General features: G+C 39.6%; 1 protein-coding gene across 5 annotated transcripts in view; it reads left to right on the forward strand.

The window, feature by feature from the left end:
• The window catches only part of capzb (capping actin protein of muscle Z-line subunit beta), an 85,987-nt gene extending 70,913 nt beyond the window's left edge, over positions 1 to 15,074 (forward strand). For 3 of the 5 annotated variants that reach the window (XM_033048330.1, XM_033048327.1, XM_033048331.1), the window contains exons 8-11: positions 4,169 to 4,234; positions 9,359 to 9,435; positions 10,423 to 10,533; positions 13,827 to 13,851. In XM_033048330.1, coding sequence (XP_032904221.1) covers positions 4,169 to 4,234; positions 9,359 to 9,435; positions 10,423 to 10,525 — 246 coding nt within the window. In that variant the 3' untranslated portion in view covers positions 10,526 to 10,533; positions 13,827 to 13,851. Of the gene's footprint in view, positions 1 to 4,168; positions 4,235 to 9,358; positions 9,436 to 10,422; positions 10,534 to 13,826 lie in introns of all 5 variants that reach the window. The other 2 variants (XM_033048328.1, XM_033048329.1) reach the window with 2 other exon arrangements.
• The last annotated feature ends 2,280 nt before the right edge of the window (positions 15,075 to 17,354 follow it).

Consider the following 17,354-nt stretch of genomic DNA (forward strand, 5'->3'; position numbering starts at 1 on the left):
CTGTGGTGTAAATATTTCATAGAAAGAAGCATAAACACTTACATTTTTTTAAGAATAAATGCCAAGAAACATAATTATTGCAGAGTCATGGACCTTGCCAATGAAAACAGTGCTCAGAGAAAATATTGTTTTTGAACTGCCTGCTGTCAACCTTGTGAAGACCAACTTTTAAGATTCTCCAATTAGGCACTTTGGCTTCTGTCTTTAATTTATACACTGAGTAATATATAATGGATGTGTAAGCTGTATTAAGGTTACCTTTAAGTATTACTGTAAAGACTATGAAAGGTAATCATGTAATGAAGTAATGGGATAGCACAATGACTCAGCTTATTCTCCACCAGTATGTCTGATTTAAGTGTTATCAGATTTCATTCCAAAGAGGCTGCTGGAGTTGGAAGTTACCGTATCTTGGGAAAACATGATGAAGCATCAAAAAAAAATTAAGCCTTTCTGAGGTCGACAGTAAGCCCCAATCTGGCAGACACAGTGTCTGCTGGGGCATGCACATGAAAACTTTGTTTTGGACCAAAAACCATGTAGAAAAGCCTTAATTATCTGATCGTTAGTAGAGTTCCAACCCTTGGCACTATTGCCGAAGACTGCCCTTAAAAATTCAATAGGCTCTGTGGCATGCAATCCCCATTTTGTTTTGCATGAGATATGTGGCAAGCAACACGGAGATAGCAACACGGAGATATCATCAACTGAAAAATTCCTAGACACATTAACAATCCATTGATCATCTATCAAAAGCCTCCCCTCGCCTATGTCCACCTATTTCCTGCCATGCTTTGTCCTGCCATTCCCCCCTTTTCCAGCTTTCATCTTTCCCCCACCCCCCCCCCCCCCCCCCCCCATCACTCTGAAGAAGCTTTTCGACCAGAAACATCACCTAACTGGGTTCTCCAGGGATGCTGCCTGACCCGATGAATTACTCCAGAACTTTGTGTCCTCATAGGAAATGTTATTCTTCAAATTAGCTTTGCAAATCCTATCACAGAAGATGTTAGGATAAATTTGGAATTGTTTTCCAAAAAAAATATTGTGGCAGCTATCTTATAACTTGGTCTAATGTAATGAAACAGCTAATTAATTTTGTTGGATATCCTCTTGGGAAAAGTGATCATAAAAATGGAGGTATTTATGAGTTCAATCATTAAGTTAGTCATTTATGTGGGCATGAGGGTTATGTTAGTATGGATAGTTTGGAATATCAGAATAAAAGATTTGTGTTAACAATTGTAAACATTTCTAAATTCTCAATAAATGTACAGGGAAGTGAACCTGAGGCATAGGATTATTAGAATCATGGCCTCCCCCTCTTCATTTTTGTTATTAAAAATCGTGAAATTAAGAAGGAATTGTCCAATCGCATTGAAGAGTGGCTGAGGAAACTGGTCTTGCGTTGAGAAACTAGTGTGCTCACCAACTTTGCAACCTTGTGGGGGCTGCCAATTCACAGGATCAAGCTGCTCCAGCTCCTTGGTTCACAGCTCGGATCATAAATATAGATAAATGCCGTGCTTGTGATAGTGGGTAATACAACCATGTAACAAATATGGACTGGAGTGGCCTGTATTTGACTCTGGTTCCAAGAATCTTGCTTCATCTGAAAATTTGCAGCAGTCACATGAGCAATTTCCATTTATATAATGAAAAGGGATTAAGTGGAAATGGTACGGAAATCAGAATTTTAAACAAATCTGTTTTAATAATGACATAAGAATCTTTTGTAGTTATATAAGCAGTCAATTATGTTTTTCCACATTGACTATGTTTTGTTTTCTGTCCAACTTGGTAAATAAATTAGTGGTAGTTAATTTTGATAATGAGCATGCTGGAACAAGGGGAATTAAAATAAAATGTAATTCCCCTTTGGCAGATGACAATGAACTGAGTTCCAACCTCATTACACAAATTCATATGTTAGCTATTCCCTGAAAGACTTGGAAAATCCTGTGACACTATTTGAAAATGAGCTCTAGAATTCCCTTGATCTTGATTCTCTTGATCTCTTGACCAATATTTACTCTCAAACCAGCTTCTGATTATCTATTTCATTTACTTCATTGATGTTTTCGTGGACTTGCTATGAATAAAAAGTCTCCCTGTGTGGTAATATTAATTTCTCTCCAAAAAGGAGAGATGTAAAACATATGGAATATTTTCAGAACTGGAAAGTGCTATATAAATCTCATTTCCTTTTGTCACCATCTGTTTCTGTGTTGTCTCATTTACGAAAAAAATAATGAATGCATTTGGAGGCATGCAAAACGTAAAAATTGAGGCAAACCTTAAGCAGAAACTTCTTGAAACTCTAGTTCTCTACAATATCCTAACAAAGTTTTTAATTTAGTGGGTTTTTTTTAATTTAAACACAAGGAGCTACAGATGCTGTTACAAAATAAAAGACACCATGCTGGAGTAACTTAGTGGGTTAGGGAGCATCTCTGGTGGACAAGAATAGGTGACGTTTCTGGTTGGGACCCTCCTTCAGCCTGATTCTAGACTGGGGTGTTCGAGGAAGCTGGAAGATAGATGGGGGCGGACAAAACATTTTGCGTCTGAGTTTTTATATCTACTTTCTGCAAATTGATTTGTTCACAATTCCATGTTAGGAAGGACACAATGTTGGGAACAGGAAACTTCTAAAAGACATAAGTGGCTTAAAACGAATGAGCAAAACTATTGACAGCTGGAGTTCATTGTGAGAAGTACAAGAGAAATTCTTTGAACCCAGGAAAGGAAAATCAATGTAATTTTGAGATGATGGGAAGTTAGAACCGGGACAGAAGTTCTAGGTGTCCATGTGCATAGATCATTAAAAGTGGAAAATAAAGTAAAAGTTGTTAATTATAAATGTGGGTGGTGGGGAAACAGATGAGAGAATATGATGCATAAGTTCTGTGTAATCTTCATTTATCTTATTTGAATTGAATTGAATTTGAATTGAATCCTTTATTTGTCATTCAGACCTTTCGGTCTGAACGAAATGCTGTTGCCTGCAGCCATACATGTAATAATAACAAAACACAATAAACACAAATTAACATCCACCACAGTGAGTTCACCAAACACCTCCTCACTGTGATGGAGGCAAAAGTCTTAGAGTTACTGTCTCTTCCCTCCTCTTCTCCCTCTGCGCCGAGGCGATACCCCACCGGGCGATGGCATCATTTGGAAGAGCATTTGGAAGAGCACATTTCATTTTAGGCACTTAACTGCAGGGAAGACATTGGCTTTTTTTGAAGGGATGCTTGTAATCACCGGAATTATGCCGGGGCTTACAGGGTTAAATCATGGAGGCATTCAACATTAACTTGACCTATATTCCCTTTAAGAAGCATTTGAGGGGGTGATCTAACCAAAGTAGTTTAAATGATAAGAGAGTGACCTATATTCCCTCCAGAACAAGTGGCGAGAATCTTAAAATCCAGTTTAAGGCTTTATTCAAACAATGCTCTAACTGCTTTAAAAAACAGTTACCATGAGCAATTCGTGGTTTTGTTAGATATATCTGTGTGATTAGTGTTAAAATATTTGGGCTTGGAGGTGTTCTACATTCTCGTGCTGCTTGTATGAAGAATCTCTCTGTGTGCTGTTATAAAGAAGGCTGTTAGTGTGAATGTGAGTACATTGTTCTCAGCAGACCACCCATCTAATGCAGCATAATGAGTCATGTTAATACATTTGTATCTTTTTGTTGCTTTTTTTGTTGGTAATTGTATGAATTGTGGAAATTGTTTGGACACCAGCTATCGAGTTGCTTGCAGCTGCGGAATTGGGTCTTTTGAAGAGTCCGATGGCCTGATCAATACCCCTATTGTGCACCAGCCTGCAGGGCCCAGAGGGTCCTGTTTCATGAACTCCTTTCATAACCGTCTGCCACCAAGTGGCAACTATAATGTGGAGACAGATGGCCAAATAAATTATGAAGCAGTTACTTTGGTTGCAGTGTCTGTTTCTGAAAATCATTTTCTTGTATGTAAAATGTTCCGACTGAAGAACCGAACTTGGCTTTACGTTCTGCGGCTGAGATCAACTACAGCCATAGAGAACCCTGGTTCATTCACTGACTTGGGCACAGATATGAGTGCAGCCTTGTCTACGATGCATTTCCCTTGTCAGTCGAGTGCACATTCTGAACCTGTTTTTGTTTTTTCAGATGGAGAAGGACGAGAACGTGAGTGAATCGTCACCTCACATTGCTAACATTGGAAAGCTGGTTGAGGTAGGTGCAGCATTCTCTGTGTGACAGACAGGTATCACTGGATGAGGAGCTGAGTGCGTGGCTTCTTGCGACAACATTTGCAACGGCTCTGGCTAGCACAAATAACAGGCCACACAGCAGTAGTAAACAGCATCCATTTTAAAAGCAAAAATGCTGCTGAGACTAGAAATCAGAAATACAACTAGTAATCAGAAATTCAACTAGAAAATGGGGGAGATACTCAGTGATTCGAGCACTGTCTGTGGAGAGAGAAAAGGTTAATGATACAAGACAGTCCTTTCAATAGTACTCAAACGCCACAAATGCTGCCTGACCTGCTGAGTTTTTTTGTGTTTTAACATAATTTTTAATATGTTTTGGCCATTTTCTCTATTTGCTTTTATTTTAAAGTGGGTATTATTGGTCAATTTACCATAATATTTTGTTATTAATACACTTAAATTGCTGACTTGAATGTTAAGGTGACAATTGTCTGTAAGTCATACAGAAGTCTGATAATAGGGGAAGTCGCTGTTCCTGAATCTGGTAGTACATGCTTTCAAGCTTTCCGTTGCAGTTAAGGTTGGAGTTAAGCTGCTTTGTCAGTGTAATATGTTCTTAATGGTAAGGTTCTGGGATGTGCCCAGCAGACGATACTGTACAATAAATGAGACAGCAACATCCGGTTCTGATAAAGACAGAAACAGTTGGAAAATTGGCATTGTCTGCTGAAGGCTACAAACATCATGTCCAGGCAGAAGATGAGGTGCTGTTCCGCAAGCTTACCTTGTGACAATGCAGGAGGCCATAGAGAGAAAGGTCAAAGTGTGAGTCAATTAAAGCTTTTCCACCTTCTCTGCTACCTAATGCTAAGTTGCCTTATTTCCCCCCCTTTTCCCAGTTTTAATGAAGGATCCCAGACTTGAAATATTAACGCTTTCCTTTTACACAGATGCTGCCTTACCTGCTGAACATTTCCCATATTTTCTAGTTTTCTAGTTTCTTTTCAACTTCACTGATTTAATCATGACTATGCAAACATTACTCAAATTCCAGCATCTACAGTAGTAATTTCTCTCCACCAATTCTGCCAGGCCTGCTGAGTTCCAGCAGCTGGCTTTTTATTCCGATGAAAGAATTGTTCAGTAAACACGAGAAGCACTAATGTTATAATGGATCTCCCCCCCCTTGCGGCCTACCAATTGGATTGGCGCGGGCGGCCCAGAGCTTCAGCAGCAGGCGCAGCGCTGAATTACCATTGCGGAACCTGGGATCCTGTCGAGGATCGCCAGTGTTGGAGCTCCGTCCAGCGGGGCCTGTTGACTTTAACATCGTGGAGCTGTGGTCTGCGGAGCTTCTAACCGCGGGCGCGACGCTGACTTTAACATCGCGGAGACCTGGGATCTTTAGCCGAGGATCGCCAGTGTTGGAGCTCCGCCCAGCTCGGCCTGTGGACGTTGGAAGCCGCGGTCTCTTGTTAGAAGCGGCCGATTCGGAAAGTCCAAGTCACAGAGTGTGAGTCTCGATCGGAGTTTCGATCATACATCGGGCCGTCTGTAGCGGGGACTGCGGAGGGTTCTAGGCCCCGTTCACGGGTGAACAAAGAGGAAGATGGCTGAACTTTATTGCCTTTCATCACAGTGAGAAACGTTGATTCCGCTGTGGTGGATGTTCATGTTAAATTCAATTGTGTATTGTGTTCTTTTTATTCCGTATGGCTGTATGAAGCCTCAAATTTCACTGTACCAATTGGTGCATGTGACAATAAATGTGAACTTGAACTTGTTAAGATGCATGGGATTAACAGTGATTTGATCATTTTGTTTCAGAACTGGCTTACTTGTGGAACGCAGGAAATGGAGAGATAGGGATCATGTGTAGGCAGAGGAGATTAGTTTAACCTGGCGTCTTGTTCTGTACTGGCATTGTGGGCCAAAGGACCTGTTCGTACGCTGTGCTATGTTCTAATGTGGATTATATACACTGTTCCTTTACAAAGAGTAAATTATTCGGGCGTTGAGACCAATAATGATTAAAAGTATATTTTGTGTTTTCAACTTGAATCATGAAACTTCAATCAATTTCTTGATAGTTTAAATATATTGATCCTCTTTATCTACATTTAGTTGGGAATGTTCCCTAAACCGTGACAGTAATTAACACTTGCCTTGGTACAATGTCAAATGATTGGCACAGATCATTGGTGAATCCATATTCAGATATTTTGCCAGTAACAAAACCATTCTTCATAACCCAGCTATCATTTTAATCAAACATTTAATCTTTATCTTCCCAATTTGGCAATCATTTTTATGAATGTTGTTCAGAATAGGATTACCAAATGTTTTTGTGTTGTTTGGTGAGACGTCTGGTATAATCTAGGATATGGAAAAACTGTGTGTGAGCACTAATTTCTTAATTGGGTCAAAGAGCCAGAAACATTGTCTGTTAGTTCCAAGCCTTCTAAAGCAGATCACTGTGAAAGTTTGCATGTTTGGCATCTACTATACAAAAGAAAAGTTCCAGAGCAGTTTAACCTCTTTTTTATGTCATGCTACATAAAAATGACAGTTTACAGGTATGCAATAATCATTTTTTAATCAGTCACAATGCAGTCAGAATGGATACAATTGCCAGCTTGCTGTCGGGAAGATCGGATGCCAAGTGATCTCACTATTTGTTAGAGGTTTGGAGGCCAGTGAGCTGTGTAGCCACTAATGCAAATTTCTTGGAAAATAAAAAAAGGGATGAAAGTTAATGAATAGAAGATGTGATTAACAATTGACCAATGAACTGGATTAATATAAATCATGCTCCTAGTGGTCTGCAGTGTGAAATAATCCAGCTTGAAGCATCACAGCTTGTATCATCAGGATAATAACTTTGTTTGCCTGCATGGTGTGCAGTCCGGGAACGATGACATCACTGTGGCTTGCCTGTGTTCTGTAGCTGTACTATAAAATTTTCCACAGAATTCTGGCTCGTACACAACACATATTTATTATTTTAGGAGCCAAAATTCTTTGGAAAGTTCGATAGCCGCTACAGAGCCCAAGCTGGCCACAATGAAATTGACCAAACAAGAATACATTGCCTGTAAGAAGGTCTACTAGTGTCCTCTGGTGGTGAAAAGAACCCACGTCAGACCTAGTGTTTAAGAAGGAACTGCAGATGCCGGAAAATCGAAGGTAGACAAAAATGCTGGAGAAACTCAGCGGGTGCAGCAGCATGTATGGAGCGAAGGAAATAGGCCACGTTTCGGGACGAAACGTTGCCTATTTCCTTCGCTCCATAGATGCTGCTGCACCCGCTGAGTTTCTCCAGCATTTTGTCTACCACACCAGACCTAGTCTGAGCATGCTTCATGCCACATGAGAACCCGTTTCATTTTCCTTGATTACTTTTGAGGGTTGCAAATAAAAGTGGATTGTGAATCATTGTATCCTATAGTTATAAAACTTTTGATGCTTCAAAAAGCTTAAGTCTCAAATGAATTAAATATAATATTAAAATCCAAATAATTTGGAGTTGGAGCATGAATCATGATATCTAATAGGAAATTGAGTGCATCGGAGAAAGCCACAGTGTGAAATGTTTGACATCTGCCAATTAAAGTTGGGATTAATGAAGATCCCGTTCAATCCTCTCCCATGATTTAATGGTTGTATTGGAATGCTGGAAAACTAGATGGATGAGTCCCCTGTACAGGGAACAAGGGGAAACGTGATCATTTGATTTTCAATACAGGCAGGTAGAGGTCAAAGTCAATTTTATTCGTCACAAATGTTGCTGCAGTGAAGGTGCCTTCTGCATTCCTAATAGTGATTTGAAGCAGTTTATTGTATTGTTAGGTAAATTATTATCGAGCAAGAGGAGAATCAAGGTTTAATATATTAATCAGTATTGGTTTATCTGGTGAGAATTCTCATATTCCACTGTTGTATGAATGGAGTTGATAATTATTTCAATTTAAACAGCTGAGCTATCAAATCCATGTAGCCAGAGTACTTTTATTAAGATAAGGAAATGTTCCCAGCTCCTTGCTGCTCTTGAATGTTAATAACAAACGCTCTCTCTCTCACTCTGTGGAAGAGCTCTTGATAATATTTCTCATTGAAAGTGCTCCACTGATCACAGGCAGTCCTTTACATTCCCACGTGGCTTAGTGCCTGGAGCCTATCTGTCGCATTTCTAACCAGTGTCAAATTGTTTTGTTTTTGTTCTTGAAAAATTGGATTTTGAAATTTAAAAAAAAAAAGCCAAATTACCTTGGCCAGAAGTTGCATCATTTTTAATATTCTTTATTCTTCAATAAAGTGGATAGGTTTTTATTGTGCATATAGGTCCAATCTTGAACATGTATTCATGCAGTCATGAGAATGGGTGCTGAGAGGTAACTTACTGGTCATCTAGTATGTACGTCTGATTGCATGTTCACTCTATCAGAAAAACTTCCAAGTACCCAGAAAACACCAAACATGAGGTTTGAGTTCCCAATCACTTCAACGTGTATCCAGATTTAGTTTGGCTCCAGTTATGCTGAAAGAAATGGGTATGACTGAAACCAATTGACGAAAATGTTTTAAAAAATCTGTCCATGCTGCAAATCTGAAATAAAACACCAAAGAATTCTGACGAAAATGCCTCAAACTGCGTATTCACTTTGTTTCTCTCTCCACAGGTGAGAGGTTCAAATCTGAAACACTTGCTGAGTGTTTCAAATATTCCCTGTTTTTATTTTGTTAAGAATTTATGGGGAAATGTGGACAAATACATGGAGAGGAAAGGTTTAGAGGGATATGGGACTAGCATAGATGAGCATCTCGGTTGGCACAGATGAATTGGGCTGAATGGCCTGTTTCCATGCTGCATGATTACATGACTACAACAAAATCAGGACTTTACTGCCATTTTGTTTTTAACCCTAGATACATTTTTTATCTTGAAGAAGTATGGCATCTCCCTGACACTACAGTGACGGTTATGTTGCTGAAGTGTGATTCTGCCTGCACCTGATCATGTATTTAATACTTGGAGATGGTTCCGTTTCATTCTGTTAGTTTAACTGAAATGCCAAAGACAGTCTATTAAATGTGGGAAGATGATCTTTATAACTAGCTGATTTGATCGTTATTGTTCTTATAGGATATGGAAAACAAGATCAGAAGCACATTGAATGATATCTACTTTGGGAAAACAAAGGATATTGTGAACGGACTAAGGTAATGTATGAAACGCTATTTCTATGTAACCTTTGTCGAAGCAAGAACTGTTTTCAGCAACGAATCACAGCTTTAATTCTTGATAACTGTCCAGCTGTTTCAAATTTGCCTGCCACACCAAAGGAGGATATTTGACTGTCTAACCCAAAGTTTTGTTTTAGCAGTATTTTAATTAAAACCTTTAAAAAGGATGGGAGATGGGAAGTTTTAGGGAGAAGATCCTGGAACATGGGCCAAGGAGGCAGAAGGCACAGAGAGTAATGTGCGCCAAAGAGATGGCTCCATAACAATGTAATGCACAGTAACCTTGTATGTGCACCATTGGAGGAGATCAGAGGGAGTGATTAGCAAGGCCATTAACGAATTTCCGCACGAGGGACATTTTTACATTGGATCCAAAAGTTCCAATGATGAAAGGAGAATGTTGCTTGGTTCGGCTTGGATATTGGTAACAAAGGCCCTGAGCTTGTGAGTGGGGTTAGGGTGTACAGCTCCTTCTGAAACAGCATGGACTCACTGGGCCAAATGACATTCTCCTCCACTTCAATTTCTCCAATTCTTACCTTCTCAGTGGTTTTGAAATTTCAGTTTAAGTGGGTGTTTAAGGGAATTTATTCAGAGAATAACAAATATGCCTGCCATGGATAATATTTATTTTTGGATTTTTTATGAATATCCAGTTTTTTTGAAAATGTGGGTGTCCTGATATTCTCGAGAGGAATTAACATGGAGGGGGAAACAAAATCAGCAGTAGAAATGTAATATTGAAAATATTTAATATTTAAAATATTGAAATATAATTTGGTTATGGAGCTTTAGCATGACATTTTGGAGCAGGTTCTCCAAATGTTAAAATGTGTTTTGTATACGAAGAAAGCACCATTATTAAGGTTTGTATGTGTTGGTTTTATGGAGTTTTAATGTTTATTTTTCTGGATTGCATCTCTCTATCCTTGACTTTTATGTAAAAACAAAACATTTTTATAGATCAGTTGATGATTTACCAGACACCCAAAAGCTTAAGCAGTTACAGAGGGAACTGTCTCAAGTACTGACCCAGCGCCAGATCTTCATCCAGCCTGATAATTAAATGCCCAGGTATCTGCCTGTGAGGCTTAAAATGTGATTAACCACAACTTAACTGGGCTGACATGGTCAGCCTTTATCATTGCATGAACGTTTACTGGTAAATCTAACCCTTAACCCACCTCACTCAAGGAAACAGCTGCTTTTTATTGTAGAGTGAACACAACACTTGCAACACGTAGTTTGTAAAAGTGCTTTGATAACTTTAGATCTTGACCTGCAGTGTGTTAAAGGTTTCAGTCAATAGCTTTTATTGGAATCTTCCAACTCCTGTAGGACCTTCATGCTTTTAAACAAAAATCTTCTGAGAGATAGAGAGCATTATTTTTCATTATTTTCCATGATCAGTCTGAAGAAGGGTTTCGGCCCAAAACGTTGCCCATTTCCTTCGCTCCATAGATGCTGCTGCACCCGCTGAGTTTCTCCAGCATTTTTGTCTACCTTCGATTTTCCAGCATCTGCAGTTCCTTCTTAAACATTGTTTTTCATGGATTGTGTTGCTTTTTTTTTTTAATTTTGGACAGTTTGAAATACAAATTTCATGATTTCTGCCATTTCCAACCAGTTTATTTTTCTATAGTACTGTCTTCATAAGCAAATATTGCCCTGAGTATAGCAAAAATGGGTTCACATCGCACCTTTAATGTAGCAAAGCACCTCGGTATCCCTCAATGTTCAGGGACAAAGCCCAGCAGTTATAAAGGTTCTGTTACTGAATCATACAGAACATCCACTGTACTGTGCCGCACTCAATCCGGAGTTATGAATTTGCGAATATGGTCTAGGGTTGTTATCCCTGTTTACCATCTAACTATCTTGCCGGAAAGTATGAGGCTGGAAACAAAGTTGCCTATGTAGTCCATGTTCCAAAAGTGTTCTGGTTTCATTATCCACGCCACCCTTGCATAGAGACTCATTAAGTGTTTTTCACCAGGAGGCAATACTTTCAAGAAACATGACAAAGAAAAATAATGTGTTCCCCAACTTTACTAAATAAAATTCAGTTCATAGATTAAACTTGTTTTGATTTCAATCTAACTCTTCTTCCTATAAGTTGTAGTTTGGTATCATTTAGAATTTAGATCATAGTGCAGGTTCAATCACAATTGGCATTGTCCATTTATCACCATTACTACTGTTTATATTGGCAGGGTGGCTGAAAGTGAGTAGCCCTGTTTAATACATAGGGGGAAAGGGTCCACTACATGTATGTTGGGAATGATTAGCGAGGAGTTAAGTCCTTTATCGTCCATGTAGGAAGGATGGTGTCCCCAGCACATTTGTTCATTGACTGAGCAAATCTTTCAGAGGTAGTTGGGAAATGTCGTTCATTAAATGTTGCATCTCACTTGATCATAGCAATTGCAATGTAGATGGAAATCCTGCAAGAATATAAGAATGATTTGATGACCTGCTCGTTAAAAGTTTTGTTAAAAACGCTTTGATGAAAAAAGAGTTGCCCATTGGGTGTCGTATTAAACAAAATGAAGTTATAAAATACGAGCTTAATATTTTGGGAGTTCCTTGCATGGTTGTGGTGCTTGTAGTGGAACTCACTGAAGGCTTTAACTTGTGCATGGTATTTGCCCGAAAGAAAGTCTTAAGAACTCTGTGTGTGATTGTGCTTCATGACTGACTATTTGTAGACCTTTTAAAAGATAACGTTATTTTTTCAAAGTAAATTATTGTTTATAACTATGCTAGCTAGCCCCTAAAACGATCAGTTTCTAATGGTGATTGGGGATCTTGATGGTGAGAAATCAACTTTTGAATGGCTCATACAAGCACACAGGAGCCGTGCATCTGAAGCTCTACACTGGTATATGTTGCTGCCGCATGTATACAATTGTAAATGTCAGCATTAGTTCAGTTATGCTCACATACACGGTCTGATCAGTTCATGTAATGTCAAGTTTCCTATTTTGTTGAAAGGTTTGGATCAATCTTCTGTTTATTTGGTTTTCTTACCTTAAGCTCATTTAAACTTGCAATTCTTCATCTCCTCTCAAGCCTGGATGTTAGGGGGCAACATCGGCTGAAGAAATACCAGTGATGTGTTGGGCGCTCAGGATAAAATGCGTGTTTGTGATTGCACTACTTGAGTTGCACTTCTGATAGAGGGAGCAACTTCCACACCTGCTGTTCTGCTTAATAACTGATCCTAAACAAAATTGCTGTTAGTTTCCAGATTATCGAGTAAATTATCTTCCTAGCTGAAGTCTTGTTTCTTATACAATCAAACTTCCAAAAGGACTGATGTTCGGAAAGGGAAATCTTTACCTTTTCGTTCAGAAGTCTTGATCCTAAAAATTGTTAGACACCATTGCTTGAGACAATACTCATGCCAGGATTCCAGAGTGTGTTTCCATTCAACTTCCTGCCAGTCCTTGGGTGAAGGGAAGCACCTTTACTGATATCAAGAAGCTGGTCCTTTCTTCACAGGACTGTCAGCTACTGTTTATCTGCATCATTTGCATTGCAACCATGACCACAAAAATGTTATGTGGGGCTTTTCATTTTCAAGTTTAATATAGTGATGCTAAATGGTTCATTTCCAGGATATAATGTGTGCATGTGAAATTCTACCGCTGTTCAGATTATTTGGCATTAGCATGCTGATGTTTCCAATGGGAAAGTATCATTCCATGGACAAATGGGAGACAAACTGCACAAGTGGTGTGATCCTGGACCTTGTTTCTACTGACTACCTGAACCATCATTCTGATTAGTGATTAGTTTAGATGAGGCATCTCAACTCGTATGGACAAATTGGGCCATAGAGCCTGTTTCCGAGCTGTATGACTCTAAATTACTAAATTAGATGAGCTGTTTAAATACCTGTCTACCTCCAACTTGAGTGTGAATAGTGACTCTACCTCCACAGTTTGCTGGCTAGACAGTTCCTGATTCTCAGAGTTGCTCCTCATCCTCGTCTGAAAAAGGCGACCCCTTATTCTGAAACTGACCCCAAGTTATAGGTGCCCCCACTAATGACCTCCTTAAACAAAAACTGCTCAGACTCGTGTAGTGTTGTAAGCATGTACTATATGTCAGTAGGGAACAGAGCGAGGGAATGGAACGCACATGTTGGAATTGTTTAGGACACGTGATGAGAAGCATGTTGAAATCCAGGAGAATGAAACAGCTAATCGAGAGGCTACAGTAACTGGACTGTGCACCTGTGGTGACATCACCATCAGTCATCCTTGCTGCTAATACCATCAAGATCTTCTGCAGATTTGATTTTCACAAGAACTCGTTGTGCAGCCCTTCACCCTGTTAACTGTTGTTCATTTGTTTCACAGGTCTGTGGCATCACTTGCAGACAGATCAAGCCAGGAAGCTCTGATAACTAATTTGGCAGAAGCATTGAAGAAAAGACAGCAGCAACCTTATTGATCCTTTGAGCTCACTGACAAAAGCAAAGCACTGTCAGTTTCAGTTACATTATTTTCTTATTTCTTTTGTTCTTTAATTTGTCCCATTAAAATTTGCCTAAACTATTCTTGTTTAAAAGCCATTCTAATCCTGTCAGAACTGTATAAAATGCTGTTTTAGCTTGTAAACAACACAAAAGCATATTTCACAATCAAACATGGGGAACATTTACCAAAAGGCATCTTGTACTTTGACTGCTATTGGTCACATTGTTTAACATACCATTCTAGATTTTTTATTGTTTAAAGACACTGGATACACTTAAAGTGTAAAGCAAGTAATAAAATCAATCTGCAGACAACAATAGTGAGATGGAGACCCGATCTCACTGGAGCATCATGTTCTAATTACCAGTTGCAACTTTCGAAGGGACAAGGGTTGTATGTTCAGTATTGTACTATAGAAAAGATGCTTTATATAATTGACCTGAAATTCTACAAGTTCTAACATATTTCCCTTAAGGTTTTCCCGTGTCAATATTTTCAAGAATGCAAAGTTTTTTATGTAAAGCTTAAACATTAAAATGTACATTGTGTCCTAAAACCTCCAAGCTAAAAATAAATAGAACTAGAAAATCACATCAAACAGCAGTTATGTGTTCATTCTGTTTCTTTTTAGATATACCTTGCCTTTTTAAAGGAAATGCCTGAAAAGAAAGAACCATCTCAAGTCTACTTCACTATACAGTTAAATCTTGGCTGAAATGTACCATTTATCTGTCTTGGATCCATATTGTGGATACCCTGACCTAATAAAAAATTAATATACCGCTGGGTTCTGAAAATGCCAGTTGCTCTAGTAGCTATAGCTTTCTGGGTGAAGGGAATTCTGTTTTTCCATTATTCGTTACATTTAAGCTGAATCCTACAGACCCCATGTTCATTCCATTGACGGTGTCTTTGGATTATTGGGGATGTTCATCTTGTGTTCCTGCTTCAACCTACTACGAAGCAGTCTTCATAAGAGTTGTAATAATTAGATTGGCTTTTGGTTTAAAATTTAAATTTATCTGTGGTCAGACTGGAAAATGAAACCATTATTTGTACTTTTCATCACTCTGCAAGTGATAGCCTGACAATAGTTTATTTGCAAAATAAAGATTGATTGTGACACCAGATTTGGAACACTTTTTTCTGGTTCTTTATAGCAATGCATTAGCTGAGAAGTTGGGGTTATGTATTTGGAGTAATGCTATTTCCAATTCCCATGCAATAACTTCGAGAATTTAAATTGTTTTTATTCTACCCTCTCTGGAGCTTTTTATTTCCAACTGTCGTCATGGCATCAACCATCTTGACTTCTCTACATTCCCCCACCCACTCTAATCTCACCCTCTCTGAACGCACAGCCCTCACTCGCTCAGCAACAATCCCAACATTGTTATTATACCCACCGACAAGAGAGATGCTGTTTTAGTCTGGCAGGCTGACCTCTACCGTACTGATGCCAGGTGCCAGCTCTTGGACATCACCTCACAGATAAACAACCGGCAATCTTCTACCTCCCAGACTCACCACCTCTGGCTATCATCTCCCCTCCACAGCCCCCCAACCTATTTTAATCCCAGCCCCCACACTGCCCGCTTCTAACTCCTTCCCAATCCACAAATGGGACTGTCCTGGCTGACTCATTGTTTCTGACTGCTCCTGCCCCACAGAAAATATATTTTGAGTCTGTATGTATAAGTTTTATTTTGTTACATCCACAACAAATCAGAGCAGCACATTTTCCAAATGCCAAAGAACTAGTAAAAATGCATTGCAAATGTAAAGATTATATTGAAATATGTGTATTTAATTATTTTCATAAAATTGATTGCAACTAAGTATTTTCCTGTTCAGAGTTTTGCATAAGTAACCCCGTGGGTTTTCTCCAGGAGCTCCGGTTTCCTCCCACACTCCAATAACGTATAAGTTTGTAGGTTAATTGGCTTCAGTAAAAATTGTACATTGTCCCTAGTGTGTAGGATGGTACTTGTGTACGGGGATCGCTGGTCAGCTGTGACACAGAAGGCCGAAGGACCTCTTTCTGTATTATCTCCAAACATCTCATTTAAACTTTGCCCCTCTCACCTTAAAGCTATGCCCTCTAGTCTTTCAGCTGGTGATAAAGAGAAATGTCTTCTCTTGGAGTTGTGAATTACTGGTTTACACTATACCCTAAATTATTACAGAGGCAGACTCATTGAAGACTGAGATGGACTGACATTTAAACTGCAAGGAAGTTGAGAGCAATGGGGAGCGAGGGGAAACTGGTATTAAGGCCAAGGATCTTCTCGAATGGCAGAGCGGGTAGGAGGGACTGACTGGCCTATTCCCTCCTCACATTTATGTTGTAATCAATAGGGTGAGAGCTCTCTGTCCATATTCAATACAACCGAGTCTGTGTGCCATTGATGAGTGAAGCACATTCCTCTGAATGAAAGGTGGAATGCAACGTGATGCACAGCGACTACAAAGCGGCAGGCTAAAGGGAGATGATAGCTGCATATTTTTGTGAACATATTAGTCACTCAAGGCTCAGCAGTAGACAAGGTCTTATTAAGTAGCTCAGATTGGTGTTGAGATCCTGCTCTTCTCTCGCTTGGTAGCAAGGATGTTGGAAAGAAATGAAAGATTTCTGAAAGGCTGCTTGTAATGGAGAGGTCTACACTCTGCTCCAGCCGTGCCTTGCATTCCTCTGCATTACCACCTGTGCTCTCGAGGTCAGCTGTGGGGGACCTCCCCTTGGGGAACAAGGGCTGAAGAACGCCGGGCGTGGAGAGGGACATTGGTTCGCGGGACGACCGAAATGGAGGCGATGGCTCCCAGCGGGCTTTTGTGGCTGTAAAATGGTGCCTCTTGCATTTGGATTCAGCGGGCTGTTCTGCACATTCTGTACTAACCAAGGCAATTGTGCTTATGTACAGGGACGAGCTGTATGCAAAAAAAAAATTTCACTGTACCTGGTACATATGCCAATAAATAATCTATTGAACCATTAATAAATGAGTCTACCTGAACCCTCACTGACTCATCCACACACCACCCAATGAGGACCTACTCGGGTAGAATGTACTTCAGTCCGATGTAGTGCGCATGGCCATTTGCTGACAAATTAAGTTCATGAGATCATGAGGAGATAAGTGATAGGAGCAGCATTAGGTCATTAGGCCCATCAAGTCTGCTCCGCCGTTCAATCATACCTGATCTATCTCTTCTTCCTAATCCCATTCTACCTTCTCCCAATGCCCCTGACACCCATATTAGTAAAGAGTCTATCTCTGCCTTAAAAATATCCATTGACTTGGACTCCACAGCCTTCTGTGGCAAAGAATTCCACAGATTCACCAGCCTCAAACTAAAGATATTCCTCCTCATCTTCTTCCCGAAGGAAGGTCCCATAATTCTGAGGCA

Source organism: Amblyraja radiata, chromosome 31, assembly GCF_010909765.2.
Source record: "Amblyraja radiata isolate CabotCenter1 chromosome 31, sAmbRad1.1.pri, whole genome shotgun sequence".
Lineage (NCBI taxonomy): Eukaryota > Metazoa > Chordata > Chondrichthyes > Rajiformes > Rajidae > Amblyraja > Amblyraja radiata.